At 46.6% G+C, this 21,748-nt stretch overlaps 1 protein-coding gene across 3 annotated transcripts; it reads right to left on the reverse strand.

Annotated features, from left to right (window-relative positions):
* Window positions 1-1,997: 1,997 nt before the first annotated feature.
* On the reverse strand, window positions 1,998-21,651 carry hook3 (hook microtubule-tethering protein 3). 3 transcript variants are annotated; one of them, XM_049018775.1, is made up of 24 exons: window positions 21,215-21,651; window positions 17,375-17,460; window positions 16,122-16,194; window positions 15,626-15,676; window positions 15,056-15,188; window positions 14,637-14,704; window positions 14,481-14,543; window positions 14,261-14,344; window positions 13,428-13,490; window positions 11,111-11,274; window positions 10,878-11,018; window positions 10,496-10,697; window positions 10,150-10,260; window positions 9,844-9,928; window positions 9,449-9,518; window positions 9,190-9,330; window positions 9,009-9,096; window positions 8,090-8,124; window positions 7,911-7,993; window positions 7,716-7,816; window positions 6,835-6,939; window positions 6,607-6,678; window positions 6,165-6,301; window positions 1,998-3,588 (listed from the first exon to the last, which is right to left on the reverse strand). In XM_049018775.1, the coding sequence occupies exons 1-24, from the start codon at window positions 21,269-21,271 to the stop codon at window positions 3,573-3,575; spliced, it is 2,229 nt and encodes a 742-aa protein (XP_048874732.1). In that variant the 5' UTR covers window positions 21,272-21,651; the 3' UTR covers window positions 1,998-3,572. The 3 variants fall into 3 exon arrangements, with proteins under 3 accessions (XP_048874732.1, XP_048874733.1, XP_048874734.1); XM_049018776.1 differs by lacking the exon at window positions 13,428-13,490 and having other exon boundaries at window positions 21,215-21,650; XM_049018777.1 differs by lacking the exon at window positions 13,428-13,490 and having other exon boundaries at window positions 1,998-6,301; window positions 21,215-21,650.
* Between the last annotated feature and the right edge of the window lie 97 nt (window positions 21,652-21,748).

A 21,748-nucleotide genomic window follows, 5' to 3' on the forward strand; every position in this document is an offset into this window, starting at 1 on the left:
GCCCTGTACTTTCTGTCCGCCCCGTCTGTTTCCAAAGCATTCCTCTTTCCACTTTCATGACCTCAGATACGCTACCTCTTCCCAGTGAACCCCATGATAAATGGTGGATGCTCCGGCTACCAGCTGTTGACTCCTTCTCTACCTTGTGAAGGATGATGAGTCGATCTCCTAGGCAGTTACCAAAGTTTTTCACATATTTTGTGTGGCATCCCAGAGATTACTTTGTCTGCAATCACAGCTATGTCACATTGAACGGTAATAACAGAATAAGAGTAATAACACTGAAGTCGTCATAGTGAATAGGGATGTGAATAACTGCTGTGAGTTATGTTCTAGACAGAAACTGACGGGATTCGGGTCTGACTTAATGGCTTCTCCCGCTATCACATTTTAAACATGCATGTTGCATTTGTCAATGCAGGAAGCAGATCCATTAATCCTCATCAACTCAAATCCCCAAGTGGATGAACACTACAGGAATTTATGAATATACTCAGATTTATTGCTTACCATATGAACATGCCTTGCTTTACGACAAAATTTAAAAAATACCAAAAATGTGCCTATATAAGTCTACAGTTTGGAGAACATTTTCAATTACGTCTGGTGAGCCTGTAAGATTAAGAAATGCATTTGAATAGGGCTATCAAAATGAACGTGTTGCAATTATTTTAACGTGATTAATGACGTTGTGCAGTGCATTATGGGTAATCATATAAACCATATTAATGATGACAAAACTTTTTTTTAGTACTGTTGTTATATCTGAAATATGCACGGTTTGTACATGAAAATCCTGGAAAAATCATGGAATTAAGAAATCACGTTATCCAGACCAGAAAGTTTAGAGAACTACGTTTTTTATCGATCAACATTCACAGTATAACCCCGTCTCTCTCTCTCTCGAGGAGCATGTTGATTATGTTTTTCACGTGAGTGCTGGTCGAAAGCGTGGAAGGCCGAAGACGAGAGAAAATACATATCAACATGGCATTTTTCCCCTCTTATACATCTGGACATGGCATTGGTATTAAAAAACGTGTTTAAATACCGGTCAGGGTACAAATATACGCGTTAAAAAAGGTCTTTTTTATATACTATATTTTTATATACTTAGGCTACTATTGTTCCATTCAAGGGTAAAGGGATCAGTCTGTAATGCGCTGTACTGGCTGCCATATCGTGTCTTATGTATAGTATTATTATTGCCATATGAAAACATTTCAGATTTTAACTGTAACCGATACGTTTTTGCATATGCCATTATAACTACCCTGACGTGACACAAGCCCGATACATGCATTATGTGTAAAAAAAAAAAAAAAAAAAAAAAAACTGTTATCTTGAAGTGTATCCATCATGTTATAGAATGTGTAAATATTAGACGCTATAAACAAAAAAAGGTGTTTGTGTGTGTGTTGTCAATGTCATGTATCTAGTGTGGTCTTGTGGACAAGACTAAAAGAAATATTTCAATGTAAAATAAATATCTTGAAGAGTAGAATGTGTAAACATCATATGAAGTCCAAATATCAGACGGTAAGAGAAGATACGAGCGTGCACGCGTGTGCAGTGGTGTGTTGATGTTTTGAGATGCCACAGTGCACATCGCATACGAGCTCTTAATTGTGCTACCTGTGAAAATAAAGTGTGTGTGCGTGCGAGAGAGATGAGGGTTGGTGTCATTTAAGTGGTTACTGGAAGGAACACATTTAATATGTAAAATAAACACTTTCACAAACAAGAAAAGCCAACCTGGCCTCAGATAGGAGAAAAGCTTCTCTGCATCTGCAGCCAAGCCATCGACATACTGTTGCTCCACGGTCACCCTCTTCTCCCGGTGGTCTTGCCAACATCTTCCCAACACATGGCGCTCTGTTACCATTTCACCAGTTGGTAATCTCTTCACAGGCCAGGGGTGGCTCTCGTCGAACATAATTCACCAACCGTGCCGCCCAGCAGGAAGTGTGCCACATGAAGGAGGAGGTCCCCTCAGCAAAGTTTTGTACAAGCTTTATTTACAAGTGGATGAACAGCTGTACATTCTCGTTTGGCAGGAAGCACGTCTTCTCTCTCCTGTGACCTGCTCCACCCCCAGCACCTCTCACTTACAGTATGTACACCTTGTATACAAGCAATATAAAACTTGGCAAATGGAAGGTATTTGCTACTTATGAAGTCCTACTTAAAAATAAAAACCATCGATATTTAATTGTCTGCATCTCAAATATTGAGGCTACACATTCTATGTTGTGTTGACGTACTCCGATCATGGACGGGTAAAGGACCACAAACTCCATTCCGGTACGGTGACCCATGATATTCACGTGCCCAAAAGGGACAGCTGGTTAGTAAACATGTCATACTCTGCTCTGTTCGTGGCCGGGCGTCGACACCATTTCGCCCCAACTGGATTCAGATGCTTGTCAACTGCTCACCATACAAAACACACCAAGTGAAGCAGACGGAAGTAAAAGGCATCTGGCTGCAGCAGGGGATGCCGTGAGCGATACCGCTTCAGGGCCGCTGACGCAGAGATGTGTCGTAGCACATCTGAGGTAAACGCACTTCAGAAACGACGCGGAGAATCCCGATGCTCCCGGTCAGGCCGCAGCACCTCCCCTTCTTTGGCCGACCGTTAAGAGTTTACAGTGAATCTCCTGGAAGGCGGGTAACTCAAGCCCTGGCAGCACTAACAGCTGGGCCGTGTCACAGAGCAGGCTACCTTTCAACGAGGATGTCGTCAAAACGTCCCGTCGAAGGTGCAGATGAAACAAAAACACTGAAGGTGTCTGTGATACGAATACTGCTACTGAGATACAAAGGACAGGATTCTGAAGAATGGTGACGCAGAACTGAAGGGGACACACAGCTTGTGACACTTACTCTGCCCAAGCGCGTGAACGTCATACCATACACTTGGACAACAGAAGATGCATAACAAATAAATACAAGTGGAGAGTACAGGTATGAAGAAGAATGTCCAATTTTGGTTAGTCTTGGGGTTTATACGGTAGCAGCAACAAGTAGGTTTACATCCTACAGATCACTACCACTTTGGATTTGTCTTTCACAAAAATAAATAACGCTAAAAGAAGAAAACACACCAACATGTTCTGAGCATAGCTGGAACGTAATTCTAAGGCTTGTTAGGGCCAATTAGTCCATCTGATGACCGTCACAAGGCTGGTGTCTCACTAAGAGGGTCGTTAAACCTCCATTGGAAAGCTTGTGTCAGCTGGAACACTTCCACCGGTACATCTTTAATTCGGGAGCGAAACACAAGCAGTCAAAGCTGCGATAAAGCCTGATTTCATCAAGTGAAGTCTGGGGAACCGATGGAGGACAGTATCAGTGTTGATGGGCTGCACAGAATCAGTGTGGCCTGACTGGAATGCGGAGGTTCAGCCGCACGACAAGAACGTCCCCGAGTGGAGCCGGTGGTCTTGCAGACCTCTGTCCACTGAGGACGCTGACGTGAGGGTGAGCTATTAGTCTGATTGGTTATTTTCAGGATCAGCCCAAACAAAGTCATGCAAGCAGCCATGCAAGCAGCCCGAACCCTGCCAGGATCATGCAATCACGTCACTGCAGAGAAGAGAGAAGACAGGCAGTGGTCAATCAAACATGGTCACATTCATCCCACCCAGGTGAGGAACAGTGTTAGACCAGCATTCATTCTTCATTGAGCAAAACACAAAATCTGCCCACTATGACCAGGAGGGTGTGAATCGTTACAGCTGCAAATGGCATTGATAAGAAAGGGACAGGATGGACATCAGCATTAATGGTACAAACACTAGGAGTCACTCTGCTTTCTGAAATGAGAAAATCATGATTTCATCAAGCTCAGCTCCCAGAAGCAGACGAGCTGTGAAATATGGCCGACTCTAGTCCATAACTGCACTCGGATTTGCTGAACCTGTGCCTTGCTTTCATAGGCCAAGAAATGAATTTAGAGCACCGGAAAGGGCAATGGGGGCTTTGGTTCTGTCTGGCTGTCAGTGTACGTTACTGGAAGACCACTTTCCGCACAAATGAAGAGTTCAGTGCCCACACAAACAGCAGGCCACTCAACTGACTGACAGTGGGTGAAACCTGAATTTAGGCAGGAAACCCCACTGACAGGGAACAGGCTGCTTTCCAACGGCATCAGACAGATTCAGCCTAACACTGGTTGTTCACACTGACAGCCTCACAGCAGCGAGGGTGGGACAGTCCTGAATAAAATCACACTGCTCATTCGTAAAGGGACATTTAAAGACCGTAAGGTGGTCAGGAGCCTCAGATGGGTGGTGCCTCAGGCGGGCAATTCCCGAGGGTCTACGATTCAGGAGTAAAAGGTCATTTTCCCGAGTGACTTTCAGTCTTCAGAATTCATCAAGGGTTACCCGAGACTAGTTAAGCCTCAGAAATAAACACAACTATCGACTATGCACAGACACGACCAGGGGACGCTTCAAAGCAGGATTTCCAAAAAGCTGAGATTTTCCTGAGTGAGCCATCGAGCTGGAAGCTTGCTCATATATCAACGTGGGAGTAACTGGGCGGACAGCATGAGAAGGCATGCTGTTTGGGTCCTTTGTGAGAAGGTCTGAGTGACTGCAGCCGTGCCCCACGTTTCCTCTGCGGTACAAACGCGTTTCTCAAGCATAACCACACCTACACTGGAGCAAAACAAAAACACAGGCCATACATGTATCTGAGGTTCTCCGCGGATTACCGTTCTATTGCACTGTCAAACGCACCATAGTTTTAATGGTGAGCAGGACAAAGAGCATGCAAACCCAGCCAGCGAGCGTAAGGCACCTTGAGCAGCTGGAGACTTTGCTAGCCTATTTTGACAGCGTTAGCATGTAGCATTAGCATGTCCCTTAAGTGGACCTTTAGGGGTCTGTTTAAAAGGCACGTCAAGGCACCCTTAAACACCTCTAAATGACACTGTAGCACTAGCTACCTGACCTATGTATGACACAGGTACACCCCATCGTCCTGTCTGTGCCGCTGCCATGATTGGGATCCGCTGGGATAGTGATCCAATACCCTCAAAAATGACCATGACTGCTCAGGACCAGGCTGAATCCTCAGATTTAATCCCCAGGTCCTATGCTGTTACACTCTGCTACTGGATACACTCCCAGCTAGCAGACAGCCCCGTCATGGCAGTAAGACAGAGCATGAGAGCAGGTAGGCTGGAAGGATGCTTGTGCGAATTCAGCGCTGCTCAGAACACTGACATAAGGCTACTCTATAACACTGATACCACTGCATAGATGTGGGAAATTCAGAAATCCAAACCAGGGCATGACAAACCCCTAGGACACCCTAAACAAACACAACTCGTTATTCAAACTGCCTTCTAAAGCAGGATCAAAGGAGAAAAACAAATAGACGGTGACCTATTTCATATCGTACTGCTCTTATAAACTTAGGGTTACTTCAGGTTTGACCTCGAGGCAATGAAACGCGAACGCACATATAAATACTGCTTAATGGAATCGCTCAACAAAACCAGCACTTAAAGGAAAAGCAGTGCTGAATACACTGTAAAATACGGCAGACTTAACAAAAACCACGACTGTGAGTAACTAAGCAGTTTTCAAAAGATGAGTACATAATACCTTAAAAAAGCAAATAATACTCTATCAGGAAAATTAACCCGGACAACATTCATGGATAATTCAGAATGGCAAGGAAGCGGATACCAAATGGAGGCATTCTGATCACTCCAAGTGTCCAAAGCAATCTCCTCTGTGTCTGTTAGGCAGCTCAGAATGGTTAGAGGAAGCTCGACTATGCATTGCACCACGTATGTGTAACTAAAAGAACGAAAACTCATCAGTGCCAAATGTTCAGGTTAATAGGGCGATAAAACATAAAGAATTAGTTGGCTGTTGCTGTGTTAGACCTCTAACTTCAAAAACTAGAAATGCGTCAACTGTACATTTGTATAAACCAAGTAACGAGATAAAATATTAAATGACTGGCGCCTGATCTTAGCCACCTGTCGCAGGCATATAAGCCAGGAAAGCACGCACGTGTTTCCCACAGTATTCAGTAAACGGAGGCTAAGCAGCAAGGCCCGGGTCCTTCGTCGTTAGAGAGCACTTTCCGGGCCGCTGGGACGGCACCCCACAGCCTCCCACGGGGCGCCTGGGCTCTACCTGGCTGCGGCGGGCTGCACGTGTCCCGGGTACGAGCGCCGACTGCTGGTGGCCTGGCGCTGGCGTGCCAGAAAGGATTGCCCAGAACCGGTGCTGGCTAGCCGGTCCTCCGCCGCCTTCTTCTGTAGAGCCATTCCCTGCAGATAGAGGGCGCTGACACTCAGCCTTACGCGCCTTATAGCGACCGCGACGGAGTGGATCGGAAAGGGGGCGGTCAGGAGATACGTTCAGACATGACAGTGAAGGCACGCCCTTGACAGAAAGAGCAGCTTTTGGGTGCGGGCCATACCGATGAGGGACTGACGAGGGCTTGGTGGCGGCCGCTCTAAAAGGCGCCGTATATTCACCGAGAGCCCAAGCCCGGCGTTTGGGTGTGTCCTGTCAGCACAAACGCATCTCCGTGCTCCACCCTCGCTCCCCACACCACTGCATCTGCACTCACCATGTTGTACCAGGCAGACACAATCAGCTTCTCCTCCTGGTCCCGTTGCGTTTTAGTCTTGTCATATTCTTTCTGCAAGAAGGTTAAGACGCGGTCGGTAACAGGTGGCTCATTCAGCCAGTTTGGGACAGTGGGCCCAGCCCTGGGCCCTGTTTAAATATGCAGTACGCCACTGTGCGTTTGTGAATATGAATGTGGCTGTTCGTCATCGTTCGGGTCAGTACCCACCTCTAGGGAATGCAACATCCTTTCTTTCTCCTGCAACTGGTTCTTCAGCGCCTGGACCTCTGGTGCAGATCCCTGGTTCTGTTTGGGATCTAATGTTCGAATAACCTAATTAAACAAAAAACAGAAACACACAATATATATAAAAGGCAATATTAATAAAAAAATAAGGAACTGTTAATAAAAGCCACCTGGGGTTAAACTTATAAATGTTTACCGACTTCGGCAGATGGACCATAAAAGGAATTAATTAATAAGCCTATTCTCTGCTTGTCTGAAAAACTTTATGTATGCTTGTAATGCCATCCTTTAAAAGGCCTGATAATGGGAAACAGCCCTCACAATAATAGCACACCTTGTATAAAAATCCATAATTGGCCTATGACGTACTGCTGCCTCCCAGCCCAGTCGCTTAAACCTGCCCCGTCAATCAGGTTAAACAGCCATGTCCGTGGCGTAAACTGCACGACGTAAAGGAGAAGCGTTCTGCTTGGAACAACAAAACACCAGCTGGGAAATTATGCTTAATGTACGACTGAAGCGGGACGCAGAAAGGAGGCGTTTTCTGACGCTTCTGAAGCTCTCGGCTCCCTAACAGGAGGTAATCTGAGCATCGACGCCCACAGACGAGTACACTGGGCACGAAGGGGCCATCTCAGGCGAGCTGGGCGAAGCAGCAGCGATGATATTAATTATACTGGCAGAAATCTGAGGGTGTGACACATGAGGGATTGTGCTGCATGAGTCAGGGATGCCACCAAATGGCCAACATGCACATAACCACAGAAAGCTTCAATTACATTTTTTTTTATTAAGCCTGCATCTCCCTATAGCCTGAGTGTGTCTGGAACCCCCTCAACGGACCGCCCAGAAACCCCACGCACGCTCTTGGCCTTCTCCAGGTACTTCTTATATCTCTCCTCCATCTGTTTCATGTCCTCATCCTTCTTCTTCAAGGCTTCCTCCAGCTCCTCCACTTTCTGGGCTGAAGCAGACAAGGACGCTTGTGTGATTCATAGGCGCCGCTCTGCATGCACCCAACCCCGCCCCACCGTCATCATGACTTGCGGGAAACTCACAGCTCTGGTTGTACTTCGACTCGATGTCCTCCACGTAAGACGACGTCTTCTGAAGCTCGGCGCTAACCTCCTGCAACTTCTCCCTGTGTCGAATAACCGAAAGAGCGCGCTGTAGGAACCACGTGACCTGGTGCTGGCCGCACCATTGTGCGGAAGGTGAAAACGGAAAGGCTACTCACAGGTGGTCTTCACACTTCTTCTTCAGGATCACGGACTGTAGGAAAGGAGATGAATCAGAACCTGGGCCTTCAATAGCCACAACACTGAGGTGACGGTGAATGAAACATTCAGGCCTGTTCTCCACTAGCTTCACAGCTCCTCAGAAGGGTCTTACTGTGATTATACTTCACACACCACAGATACCCCAGACAAATCTGAATTTATGGGGTTCTCCTTCTATCTGAAAACATTTAACCCAGACCAGCTTAGAAACTTTTCTCTTCGACGCTGCAAACACCTGGGAAATCAACAGAATAAACCTTAATCTATGCCCTGCTGAACTCCCGGAGGGGCGAGTCCTCGTACCCTACACATCCCGGAAGGAAACCTGAAGCTCCTATTACTGCTTGACATCCTTGATCCTTAACATTTATCCACTTCCGATGTAGAACAGCCAGTTGTAATGACGGACATTAAAGCAGACGTCACAAAAATGAGAGGAGCAGATTACGAGCACCACGCATCCCGTGCGGAATCAGCAGATGGTGGACACCGTCTCCAAAAGGCAGGCATGAACAAACGGGTTCCGAGTCTTATCGCTCTCACTGGGCTGACCTCCTCAGAGATGTGACACCATGCTGACCTGGGTCTTAAGACCCCTAATACAGCAGTCTCCTCAGACGTCTGCTTCGGACATGCCCAGAAGGCTAACGCTCCGCTTGCAAGATGGGTGAACAGCTAAGGAAGATCTGAAGAATTCACACTCACTGATGATCTCTAACCCTCCATGAATAAGCGTAAGCGAGGATGAACGGATGCAGGGACAGACAGGAAGGACAGACAGGAAGAGGGCAGAATAAATGAACAGGATAGAGACACGGGTGTCATGTTCCAAACATGAACACCGACAGCACACACACGTGTTGCGTTAACGCTCACATCGCTCGCCGCGGAGCCTTGCTCCTGCAACGTCTTCTGCAGCTCCTCCACCTGAGACTGGCCCTCCAAAAGCCTCTGGTTGACAAGCCTGAGGGAGGAGACGGAGCATCGGTGAGCTACGTGGCCCCCATGCCTGTCCTCTGTGCCGAGGGGCAGGATGGGCTTCGGCTCAGGGACCCACCTGTTCTCGGTCTCCAGTTCGTTCTTCCTGCTGTTGGCGTCCTCCAGCAGGCTCTGCAGCAGGGCGATTTTCTCGTTGTCAGAACCCTCTTGATTAAGCTTCAGCATCTTGTTCTCATGTTGCAGTCTGATGAGTCGCTCGCTTTAGGGCAGATGGCACGGCACGGTTTACTGATGTAAACTCCCCCCCTGAGGCAGTCCCATTAAGGAGCCCATTCCAATTTGCGATCAAATTGAATCAGTGCACGCGTCATTCTTACCGAATTTCAGGTGTGACGATTTCTGCTGCCAGAGAGTCTGATGCCTCACTGCTGACCAGGGGAACCAGGCCTAAGGGGGGAGAAGAAGATGTGCAATACGAATCAGAACCGATATCCCGAGTGTACTGAAGAAGGGGGTCCTGGTGAGTCATGCCAAGCTTCTAAGCCTGGTCCCCATAAGCTACAGATCCAACCGGCCAACTATCTCCTCTGGCTCACAGGCCGAAAAATAAGAACCCCAGCATTTCCCTCTGTGAATCAAGCTGAACATCACGCGCGACACTTCGACTGCCGCAAACGCCAGGAAGATCTAGTGATCGCGTGGCTCTGATCGTCCATAATTCTGGATGACTCTCAGCATGTGGCTGAGCGAGACCCAGGAGACGAGAAAATACCTGCGGTTAGCTGGCCCTCCTGTGCCTGAATGCAGCGCAGCTCTTCGATGGTGTCCTTCAGAGAGTCCCGCTCTGTCCGAAGACGCTGAGTATAGATACGACAGTAAGAACTTCACTGCTTCGGGGCATAACCTAAGCGGGTTTGGAACACTGATACCCTCAGAAAGTGGGTCCTAAACAGTGGGAGGGATCTCGCTATTCTATGCCGAAACGGTCAAATTCAGACAGGCCAAAATGCAAGAATGGTCAGCCCCAACGCTTAGTCACATGACCCCATGCCAATCCCGTCAAACGACGACGCATTACGTCTTTCTCCTTCTGAAGGGAGTCCACTTTCTCCTTCAGGCGCTTGTACTCAAACTCCATCTTATCAGCTTTCTTGGACTCCTCTGACAGTCTGTTCTGCAGCTCCACCATCTGTACGGGCAGAGAAAACACACGGTTCGCAGCACCACTTGCGGACAGACGGCTCAGGGTACCACCAAACGGACATGCCGTGTGTCACTCTTCAGCGAGTGACTGGTCTCGCCTGTCTCCACACCAGCTACCCACATGCTATGCTCTGCATACTTATCTCCTCCTACAGACCCATCCAGTTCATCCATCTGTGAGCACGCAGCGCTGCCAGCTGGCTGATTGAGCGACTGAGTACCTGTCTCTTGTAGGTCTCCAGCTGTCCCCGAACGGAGTTGGCCTTCCGGAGCTCCTCCTCCAAGCTGACTGTATTCTGCATGTACATGGTGTTCTTCTCCTCCAGGAGCTTCACCTGTCTTCTCAAATCCCCCAGGTCTTCCAACTTCTTTTTGTAGGAGTCAACTATGCCTTCCAGCTTGGAGACTTTGTCTGAAGAATGCCTGTCACAAAAACGCAACTTTAGTAAGACACTTCCCACCTAGAGTAACCGAAATGATCAGATTTATACCGGAGCAAACTAAATATGAACCTGAAGGTATTAAAGACTTGAGTTCTGTGAGGTTTGCTAGACTGCTTGCTCTCTGTTCCATGCCTCCATCGTTCACACAGACATGTCTCACCGAAGAATGTCTATTTCATCCTTCAAGGACTGAGCTTCATCTGCCAAAGACGTAAGATCTTCATTCTGTCCCCGGAGCTCCAGCATCTCCTTCTCCAGCTCCTCGCAGCGTATCCTGTAGTCATCCTTTGCTGCTTCCAACCTGAAAGTAAGTAGCACCCAACTCGCTTGGTGTACTCAGGAGTGATCTGAGACTCTTACCGTGCCACCTTCCCTAAGGCCAGGACTGCTTACCTGAAGGTCTCTTCCTGAAGCTGCTCTAGCTGCGTCTGCAGCTGCAGGTGCCTCCTCCCTGCAGGACTGTTGAGGTCCTCGATGGAGTCCGACTGATTTAGCCGCTCCAGGAGGACCTGATTCTCTGCCAGCAGACTGCCTTTCTCTTCCTGCAGTGCTGCCACCTACAGGCAGGGACGCTTCACTGTTGAAGATGCCAGCAAGCCCCTCAAAGCATTCATCCCACCAAATCAAGATATGCTGAGAAATACATCCAAGGTTTGCTCTAATCTTCCTTTTCAATGCTAAACAAAGAAGCATCATATGAAACTGTTTGCCAAATGGCTCGAGTCCTAATTTACCATTACAGAAGGAAGCTCACTCCCCATTACATATTTAGGATTACTATTCATTTAAATACGACATAAACATCACACACGGGAATGGAAAACAGGACATTTCAGAGTGTTTTAGTGCTTATATGACATCATGCAGTTCAGGTGGCTGCCGTATGTGATGGACAGAGAGAGTGGAGTATCAGAAGCGCTCACAGAGTCCACACGAGGCAGCATGGCAGCAAAGACATTAGTCTGACAGCACATATCTGGAAAGGGAGCAGGTCTGCCCTGTACCTGTGCTACAAGCCGCAGACACATAACCAGACGGAAGAGCCAAAGGGCTTCAGAAAAACTCAAACTGACACTGTGAAAGCAGGCGAAGGAGCAAACCAGAACGTACTTTGCTAACTGCCGCATGTCAGCAAAATTTTGCCAAAGCAACGTCCTACTAAGTACAGACTAATTTCCTTGATTTCAAGCCTGCTTTATATGTTATTGCCTTAATGTATATACTGTGACCTTCACGTTATGATCTTTGCTGTCTATGAATTATTGGTAGACATTAATGGCACCAGTACCCAAGAGAGATATGGGATTGGCCTCCTGGATAATACTCATCTTCCAAGTTTTCAGGTAAGACAAGTACTTCAAGACTGTTAAGTTGCCAAAACTCCTGGGAAAAAAACTGGGGCGCTACAGAGACTTGGTTCTGGCCTTTTGGATAATACTCATCCTGCAAGTTATCAGGTAAGACGAGTCCTTCAGGAAGGTTAAATTGCCAACTCTCCTGGAAGAACCTGAGGCACCACAGCTACAACTACTTACTGGCTACCTCCCTAAAGCCCTCCCAAAGTGCAAATCCCTATTGGCTATTTTCCTAAAGCCCTCCCAAAGCACAACTCCTTATTGGCCATTTTTCTAAAGCCCTCCCAAAGAGCAGCGACTCCTTATTGGCTGCCTTCCTAAAATTCTCGCACAGTACAGAGTGATGACCGAATTCCACACTGATGTCTATTCATTCAGATCCAGCCTAGAAATTTGATAGCTACTAGCTGGGATGCTTGGAACATTCTTAAAACCTGCATTTTCACTGTGCTGCATATTGATATCCAAAGATCATAAACCGAAAACCCAAAGAGGAAATAACAGCTTTGAAAAATTTTCAACTCTACCCATTCGTTTTAAAATTACTTGCATAAAATTTAGTAAATAACCAATGTTCTTGTGGGTCGGTTTTATAATCAGGTGATGGCTTTAGCATTGCAGATCATGAGAAGTGTCCTGCTCAGGGTTGTAGCAGCAGGCCTCATTATGGGATCTGAACCGACAATCTTCAACCCCCCCCAATCATGCATGACCATTTAACAGTTCTGAGCTATATGGGTGACATTTTAGAGCAGGGAAACAAACTGCAAAGTGAATCATCGGCATTAATATGGAAATTATTAGGCGCCAAAATAAATTGAAATGTCAAGACTATCAAATCCTAGAAATGACCATGGAGAATTACATATTTTTAGGTCATTATGCGACCTGTGACCGCCAAGCAATACCCTCGTGAGTAGTGCATCTGGTAGGCACATGGCGATCAGGGTCATCTAAAACCTTATTGGGGGGGGGGGCATTGCCCTATATAGATAAATGATGGGTCAACTACAGATGTACGATAATAAAAGAGATAATGTTAAAGCATCCAATTGTTCCTGATTACACCATGCTGATTAATTGATTAGCATGTTAAAGGTCATCTGTTGGAGGGGGGACTTCACACTAAACCCCCCCAGGCTCCCTCACCCTGTGTGGCTGCATGACGGACATTGGTGTTAGAAGGCTGCACGTGGGCATTAGAGGCGAGCCGAGACACACAGCTGAGCCGGACAGGACATTTGATGTGCACACAAAGTTAGAGCCTGGATTTCTTTGGGATGCTGGAAAAAGCAGGTGAAAAATCCAAGGCTTTCAAATGCCAACACTCAGAGAGAAGAAAAAGCAGGATTTACCCTCTCCTCTAGTTCATTATACTCTAACCTCAGTCTATCTCGCTCCTCTTGGACAAGGTATGCCTTGAAAGGCAGAGCAGAGGACACAGCAGTCAACCAGGAAGTCACATATACACAAACAACAGCGGGAGAAAACAGTGACAGGTTCACAGTACAGCTAAAAGAACGCATTGAAAAAGACGGGCACCTCAGGTCAATAGCCAGCAGAAGGCCCTGCAGGCGAGACGAGAGAATTATCTGTGAGCTTGGAGACCTTTCAGGCAAACTGTTTTTCTGCCAAGGACTTTACAATGCAGCTGAATTCAGTGCGAAGAAATGAATAAAAAGGGAGAGAAATGAGCATCGGATTGATTTAAGGGGAGATGATACACAACCGAATTAGCCTCCACACATAGCCTCCGCTGAACGGGGACTCCTGGAAGTGCTAGGACCAGCACAACAGGACTAATCTTCATTAGCTAAAACCCAACTAAGAGGCCAGCTGGGAACCCTGCACCGATACGGCGCATCCGAAAAGCGGACAGCTCGATGATTAATAAACCCCGAAAGGAGGAGCCACTCCACATGAAAACAGACACTAAAAGTTAGTAAAAGTAGGTAAACTGTATGACTAATCTGTCAAAAGGTTTGTATTGACAGAATCAGTGCTGTACAGAAGCATGAGGTGGGCTGTGTGGCTTGGAAGTCCAAGTGAGGAACCCTACGCAAAGTAACTAACTGCAGTGGAGACTTGAGCCCTTTCAAAACCCAGTAATGAGAGGCACGAGGGCCGGAAGGCGCTACATCCCACAATGAGCAGAGGAGCTGATGCTGGGAAGCCCGTTGGGGCGTACCTGCATGTCGAGCTCGTGGCACCGCTGGGCGATCTCTTCCTTGGCCGCTAGGGCATCGCTGAGCTCCTCCACCGTCTTCTTCAGCTGAAGGAAAATGGTTGTAGAAGCTACCTTATGCAACAACAAAGACTCTGGCAGCCATGAAGTCAAACCCCTCCTTCCATTACAGCTGCAAAAAGTCGCTACGTAATTGTTTAAGAGAAGAACGGTAATTACTTACTTGTCGGTCAAGGTCGACGTACGAGTCATTCCCCATCGTTACTGGTGTCTCTTTGCTCATCAGCTGCAGAAAGAAGGCAGATGATTTAACCTTTGCGGGATCCACATGACGAGACGCACGCATTCAGCATGAGCGCTGGGGGCACGGACTCCATACCTCCTGAATAGCTGTCATGACCACGTGTTGCACGGACTCCTCCATCATCATTATAGTCTGAATGTATTCTGTAAATGTAAACGATGGGTTACAACATGACCCATGGAAGAACAAAAGAGAAACCTCCCCATCACAACTCCTTTGTCCTTGATCATCACACAACCTTCGGCCTCAATCAGCAGGCCAAATTCAATGCTATCATGTGAGCCGATTCATAGCTCGGGAATCTAGAAGCTCTGGAAAGAAAGAACTGTCTTTAATGGCACGGGGCAATGACAAAGTTACTGTGATCCACACTGGTGTCCAGCATCTGAACAGGTTCAGAAGGTCAAACATACAGAGCATTAAAACGCTGTGCTCCTTAACGCTATCTATAGCAGATTTCCCTGAACCACTGAGGGCCATTATCATAAACGGACCTTGTTTCTGCTCACAGTTAACCGCACATCCAAGAATGAGCTGCAACATCCGACCCAGCTCGGCTGCATCAGAATGTTCTCCAACCAGGTTAACATCTGGAAGGGTGAAGTCATTGATCTGCTGGCCAAGGACCTACACACACACAGAAAAGCCTTTAGATTCTACAGCTTTTTAATATGAAATACATTTTAATTCTAAGTAATGATTTTCACAGCAGCGTACAATCACTGTAAGCAAGTGTAGGCTACATGCCACTTGCCACTTAATTCTCAGCGCAAGCAATTCCGGTAATAATTCAACAAAGATCATATGATCTGCTCAATTAGAATGTCAGCAGTTCACAAACAGCTGGATAGGTCTGATCTAGCAGGTTCACCAAAGTCCTACACTGCTTGACAGCCTCACATGACACAAGTCTAATTCCCATCTGGGGTTTTAGCTCACATCCTGTGCCTCTTAGGATTCATACTTGCAGCATAAGTTTACTCAGCATTCTGCCCAGATAATTCCATGTACGTAACAGCAGCAACACAAATGTCAACACTCCTAAAACGCAACTGTCTGCTTACCTCATGATTATAATCCAAAATCCCCTTTAAAATTTTCTTTAAATTGCTGATCTAAAAGACAGAAGCAATGCATTATAAGAGTATTTGTGACAGTTTTTGCGAAAGTGCAGTGACGTCAACCTCAAAACCACAAGCTAGTCCCACTGGGGTTCTTAAAAGGTTAATTATAAACTTTGTAAGAAGCCATTAAAGCTTCTTCATATTCAAACTCCTAAAGGCCGTGCTCCTTTTCCATCTGAGCAGCTTGAAAAATGCGTCTGAGTTGGTTAAAGTAGCAGCAAAGGCATTTAGAGCAGCTCACAAGCTGGTCATTCAGCCCTGCACCGCCTGCGTTTGGTGTGTGACGTTCATTTTTTCAGGATGTTCCATGCAAGATGCTATGGAAATGTTTGTTCATTCAGGATTTCTCATACATTTCCTGTTACTTCTTAGAAGAATATCAAGAGATCATTCTAAAAAAACAGGCTCAATGGCACATTCATGCTAATCAGTTTACCTTTAGCCTCCAGTTATCGCCCACGTCCGTTTTGATGCGACTGAGCCAGACGTCGTTAAAATACACACTGTCTCTAAAATGGAAAGTTCACAATGAAACAATGACAGTTTCGTCACACATGATGCCAAGAGCATGGAGGTAGATTAGCTAGTTATGAGACAAACAGTAAGGAAACCTAAGTAAGATTCTTAAGATTATCTTTTGATAAAAAGATTAAGGGTGCTTTTCCACTGCACAAAGCACGGTACTTTCTGGACTTTCCCTTTTCCATTGACTTCCCGTTGAGTACCAGTACCGAAGGTTCCAGTACCGAAAGTGCCAAACCAGCTGGGGTACGTCTTTGGTACTTCGGTAATACAAAATATAATATAAAATATCAAAAAAAGTTAAATGGAAGGATGGACAAACACAGGCTTTAATTGCCATATGGTCAGATGAACAGATGCATGACTTGAAATAAAAAAAAGTATTTGCCGTAATTGCAAGCCGCTTGGAAGAAATGGGGCACACGTGAAACACCGAACAATGCCATTTGAAAATCAAAAAACTTAAGCGGGACTACAGGAGCGTGAAGGATCAGAACAACATGTTTAAATACAGTGAAAGAAATACCGCACCAACGCTTTGAAGATGTCAGTCAGGAGCGGTCACTGATGATGTCATTTGGCTCCGGTACCAGTTTTTACGCCAGTGGAAAACCGACACAAAAGAAGTACCGTACTTCTGACACTTTATGGAAGTACCGAAAGTACGGTACCTGGTGCGGTGGAAAAGCGCCCTAAAAAGCCTCTGGTTCAACTTTTAAAAAATGCTTTTAAAGAATCAGTAAAATGGAATCTTTGCTAAAGGCGTTTAAACAAATGTAAAACAGAATGTGTTTAAAATAATAGGATTTTTGCAAGCAAGACATACAAGTAGATCTTCACTTGTAAGTAAAAATATCTATGTCAGCCTGGTATGCCTTACATGACAATGATCTAAACCCAATGATTGTTAAAGCTGCATGGAGACAGACTGAGAACCATTGGGGTAACTGATATGAAGCCGTTTTAGCACCCTGGGACAGACCAGTGCCACTGCACGGTGACATGGGACTGGTTCTGGTATGTCAGCTTCATTCATTGGCTGAAAGGTAACACCTCACACAATTCGGATTATTCATAGGATTGGTGAATCACCCATCCATCAGCAGCAGACACAGACGTGCACTGAGTATGATCAAGCAATAAAGGGACATGGGGCTGCATACTTACATCTTCTGCAGCACCTGAGCCATCACCACCCCGTTTGTAAGGTCTTCCACAGTCTTGCAAGGTGCTTCGACTCCAAATGTCTGTATCTTTGGAGACAAAACAGAAAAACAGCTGTAACAAGTTTAAGGTCCATCTGAAGGCTTGTATTAGCCCAGTGATCCAGCCTTCCTAAAAAGGAAAGATGTAACAAGCTTACGGGATCCTTCCGTATCTTAATCCAGAACCTGGAATGCTGAAAAGCCAGTTACTGTTACAGTGTCGTTCACACTGCTAAACACAGGGGGGACCCATGTATCTAGCCAAGTTCCCCCATCAAAAAACACCAGTTTTATCATGGTCTTTGGAATAAATACTATACAATCTCCCATAGCTGTTCTGCAATAACTCTACGATGAACAGGAAGCCTGCGTCACACAAAGTCGGTAACCAAGCACCCTGCAATCAGCCTGGCTGGAAGGGATCTGACACCAGGCTGCCCATCAATGGTGCTGTAGATGTCACCGGCCATGGGTCTGCAGAAGCACACCAAACACATCAGTGCTTAGGAACGACATGACTCCAGGGAAGACGTGTTTCACATTCCATGCACACCGCTGATTTCTAGATAGTAGTGTACTCCTTGTACACGAGATGAGCAGATAAAACCTTTTACCAAGTACTCAAGTTAAACAGTAAGGCTATGCATCCTGGAATGAAACGGAAGTCTTCTCTCATCATGCGACACAATACTTGTACTTTCATTTTTAAGAAAGTATTTTCAATACTTAAATCACATCATATTTACAGTGACTTCGCTTCATGCCACTAACAACTTTCATGTCAAACATAAAAGACAGAATGAAAAAGATGGGATACAATTTATGACTAAACAGCAAATTAAATTAAATTAAAGTTAGCAAAGATGGAAACCTAAGTCAGTGGAAGGTCTGAGAAGTTCTGTTACGGGGAAGTGAGATAATGGAGAAGTGGCTAGGCAGACCACGGCCAGGAGCTTCTCTGCATCCCTTTCCAACACGTCACGCGTGCCACCTCAGCCGCAGGTCCTCCCGTAACCAGAGATGTCACGCGCGTGCCGCTACCTCTTCAACAGGCAGGATATCTCAAATGATCCTACTCGAATTCCTGTTTACATGCAGCCCACAAGGGAAAGAATGAATATAGCCATGGCAAAAAAAAAAAAAAAAAAACACCAGGCATGAGGCAGGCAGCGGCCTCCTCAAATCGCTCAGGCGGCCATGCTTCCCACAGCAGCCAGCTAAATGACAGCCCAGATATAAAGCGGACAGCTGGAGGAGGACAGCACACCCTGAAGCTGGGTCCCAGCCCAGCTCACATCAGCGGGAAGCGCCGCCAAGCTGGCCGGCCCCCCCTTCCGTTTCCGGACACGTGTGTCACTTCTGCTGCCATTGGACCCAGCGAAAACACTGCACGAAGTTCTCATTCCATTTACTCGCACAAATATTTTTTAAAAATGGCGCAAGTCGGCAGAACACACGTATAAACCAGTACAGGAAGTGGCATCACAACACTATTATTGTTCACACGTAGCTGGCTACCAGTAAAAATTGTTAATTAATCATTTCCCTTAGCTTTTCTTAATACATATTAATGCATCTATTCCGGTTTGCTACAGTTACACCAAATGAAAAATGCATCAGTCTTTCAAAGACCATTATGTAAGATAAATATATCTTTAAAAATGGAACAACCTTCAGTGAAAGTAATTTGAGCAATCATGTTAAACTACATAAACAATATGGCTGTTTTGGGCTAATAGCTGCACTGCATAACATTTGGCAGTTAGTTCTGTTTTTATCCCTCGTGAAAGACTAATGGAAAATTGTATATAAAGTAGTGCCAAGTGGGCTGTCAAGACTGTATAATGCTTATGACCCACAGCAGCACCAATGAGAAGCTAGACACTCCTTGGGTCTTATAAAGACTGAGGAGTCTTTGGTGTTCATTGCACAAGTGTCCTAACATCAGCATGGCCAATAGGTTGTCATGTCGCTGACTGTGAGTCTGTGACAAATGGCTTACAGTGTCCGACCCAACATTTCAGATCAAAAAATGTGAGTAGGCTTGCAGTTAGAGCTAGGGCTGTATTTCCTAGCAAATGCCAAATGCATTCTGTACTGGCAAACTGGTCTGCATTCCTCCTGAGTGGATCGATTCACTTGGCTTATAAATAGATTTACTAGTTAGGTTCACCGGTTTCAAGTAAATTTAGCTTACCCATCTGTTAGAAATAAAAATAATTGATTGAAATCTTGGATTAAAAAAAATAATAACAGGCATTGACAGGCTTTTGTACACAGAGCCTCCTCCTGTGCAGGAGATGTAGAACTTACAGTGGAGATGAAATGGAAGACACACGACATTTTCACATGGAGAGCTATCCTTATACAGCAGGAAAAGCAGACAGAGGAGGAAAACTGAACATGCCACTGGCAACACACAGACAAACAACAGAGCGGCATAGAGGGGGCAGAAGACCGGCACTGTGCTCCTGACACACTACAGAAGGTAATTATGGGATGGACAAGGGAACAGAAGGTGACAGACAAAGACAGAATGGGGAACAGAAGGTGGCAAGCAGACAGACAGGGGACAGAAAGTGTCAAAAAGAGGGACAGAATGTGACAGACAGACAGAGGGACAGACAGATGGAGGACAGAAAGTGACAGACACAGGCATACAGAGGGACAGAGCGTGACAGTCAGACGGAGGACAGAAAGTGACAGACACAGGCATACAGAGGGACAGAGCGTGACAGTCAGATGGAGGACAGAAAGTGACAGACACAGGCATACAGAGGGACAGAGCGTGACAGTCAGATGGAGGACAGAAAGTGACAGACACAGGCATACAGAGGGACAGAGCGTGACAGTCAGACGGAGGACAGAAAGTGACAGACACAGGCATACAGAGGGACAGAGCGTGACAGTCAGACGGAGGACAGAAAGTGACAGACACAGGCATACAGAGGGACAGAGCGTGACAGTCAGACGGAGGACAGAAAGTGACAGACACAGGCATACAGAGGGACAGAGCGTGACAGTCAGATGGAGGACAGAAAGTGACAGACACAGGCATACAGAGGGACAGAGCGTGACAGTCAGATGGAGGACAGAAAGTGACAGACACAGGCATACAGAGGGACAGAGCGTGACAGTCAGACGGAGGACAGAAAGTGACAGACACAGGCATACAGAGGGACAGAGCGTGACAGTCAGACGGAGGACAGAAAGTGACAGACACAGGCATACAGAGGGACAGAGCGTGACAGTCAGATGGAGGACAGAAAGTGACAGACAGGGGACAGAAAGTGACAGATAGAGAAGGACAGTAGATGACGGTGACATGTCATGGGCCCCATAATGACGGTGGTGAATGACCCCTTGTCAGTGTGACACGAAAGCTATTTTTTTCTTCCACTCACGCTGTAATTACATAAATACCGTTATCTTTCAGTATTCAACACAAAGGCACCATCCGAGACCGTCTCCTTCATTCGCCGGCCGGTTAGCTTTAGCCAGCTAACCTCCATATGCGCCGTTCTCCAGCAGAACAGTTATGAAAAAAGAGATCGACACGGAAAACAAGGGGGACGGGCGAAGCCCCAAAGCAGCCCTGCCCACAACCCGACTGATCAGCCGCTAGCCGAGTAGCAGCGATTAGCTGCCCGGTTCTCCGGTTACGTCCATCTGTTGATGAAGCGGGAGACGCGGTTCCCCCGGTGATTAGTGCAGCCTGATCCTCCCCAGTTACAAATCACAAGCCGGGCCGAATGACACACTCTTAAGCATGAGGGAGAAGTAAAGACACGGCGATATTTACCCATGTTAAAAGGCTCTCGCAGAGCTCCACTCGATCCACGGACTCCAGGGCGCTCATGGTGGACGGCTTAACCGACAGGATGTGTAGCCTGTTAGCCAGATGCTAGCCGGATGCTAGCTCGACGTTAGCTCACCGATAGCTCGATGCTAGCTCGTCGTTGGCTCACCGCTAACTCGATACTAGCTCAGCGTCAGCCCACTTTATCCGCCAGGTAAAGTAAAAAACAGGCAGACAAAAAGGCGAGGCAGCGGGCTTGTCACTCGGGGGTCTATAGATACACCTCCGAAGTTCAGTTCATCTCCTGAAATGTCTCACCCAGACAGTTCAACGTCCTAGTCTTTAAGAAACTGACTGTCTCTAATTATATTGATTAATATTTTGAAGCGGAGAGAAAAATGCCACCCCACCGGTTTCTGCGTCGCTATCCTTCCCCAGGATACAGGGGTCCTTCGGCTGCCACCCAGCACAGCCGCGGCCACCCCAGCCTGCTGCGAGCAGGGAATACAAAATTCGACGGCCAGCTTCCTGAGCTGC

Source organism: Brienomyrus brachyistius, chromosome 7, assembly GCF_023856365.1.
Source record: "Brienomyrus brachyistius isolate T26 chromosome 7, BBRACH_0.4, whole genome shotgun sequence".
NCBI classification, from domain to species: domain Eukaryota; kingdom Metazoa; phylum Chordata; class Actinopteri; order Osteoglossiformes; family Mormyridae; genus Brienomyrus; species Brienomyrus brachyistius.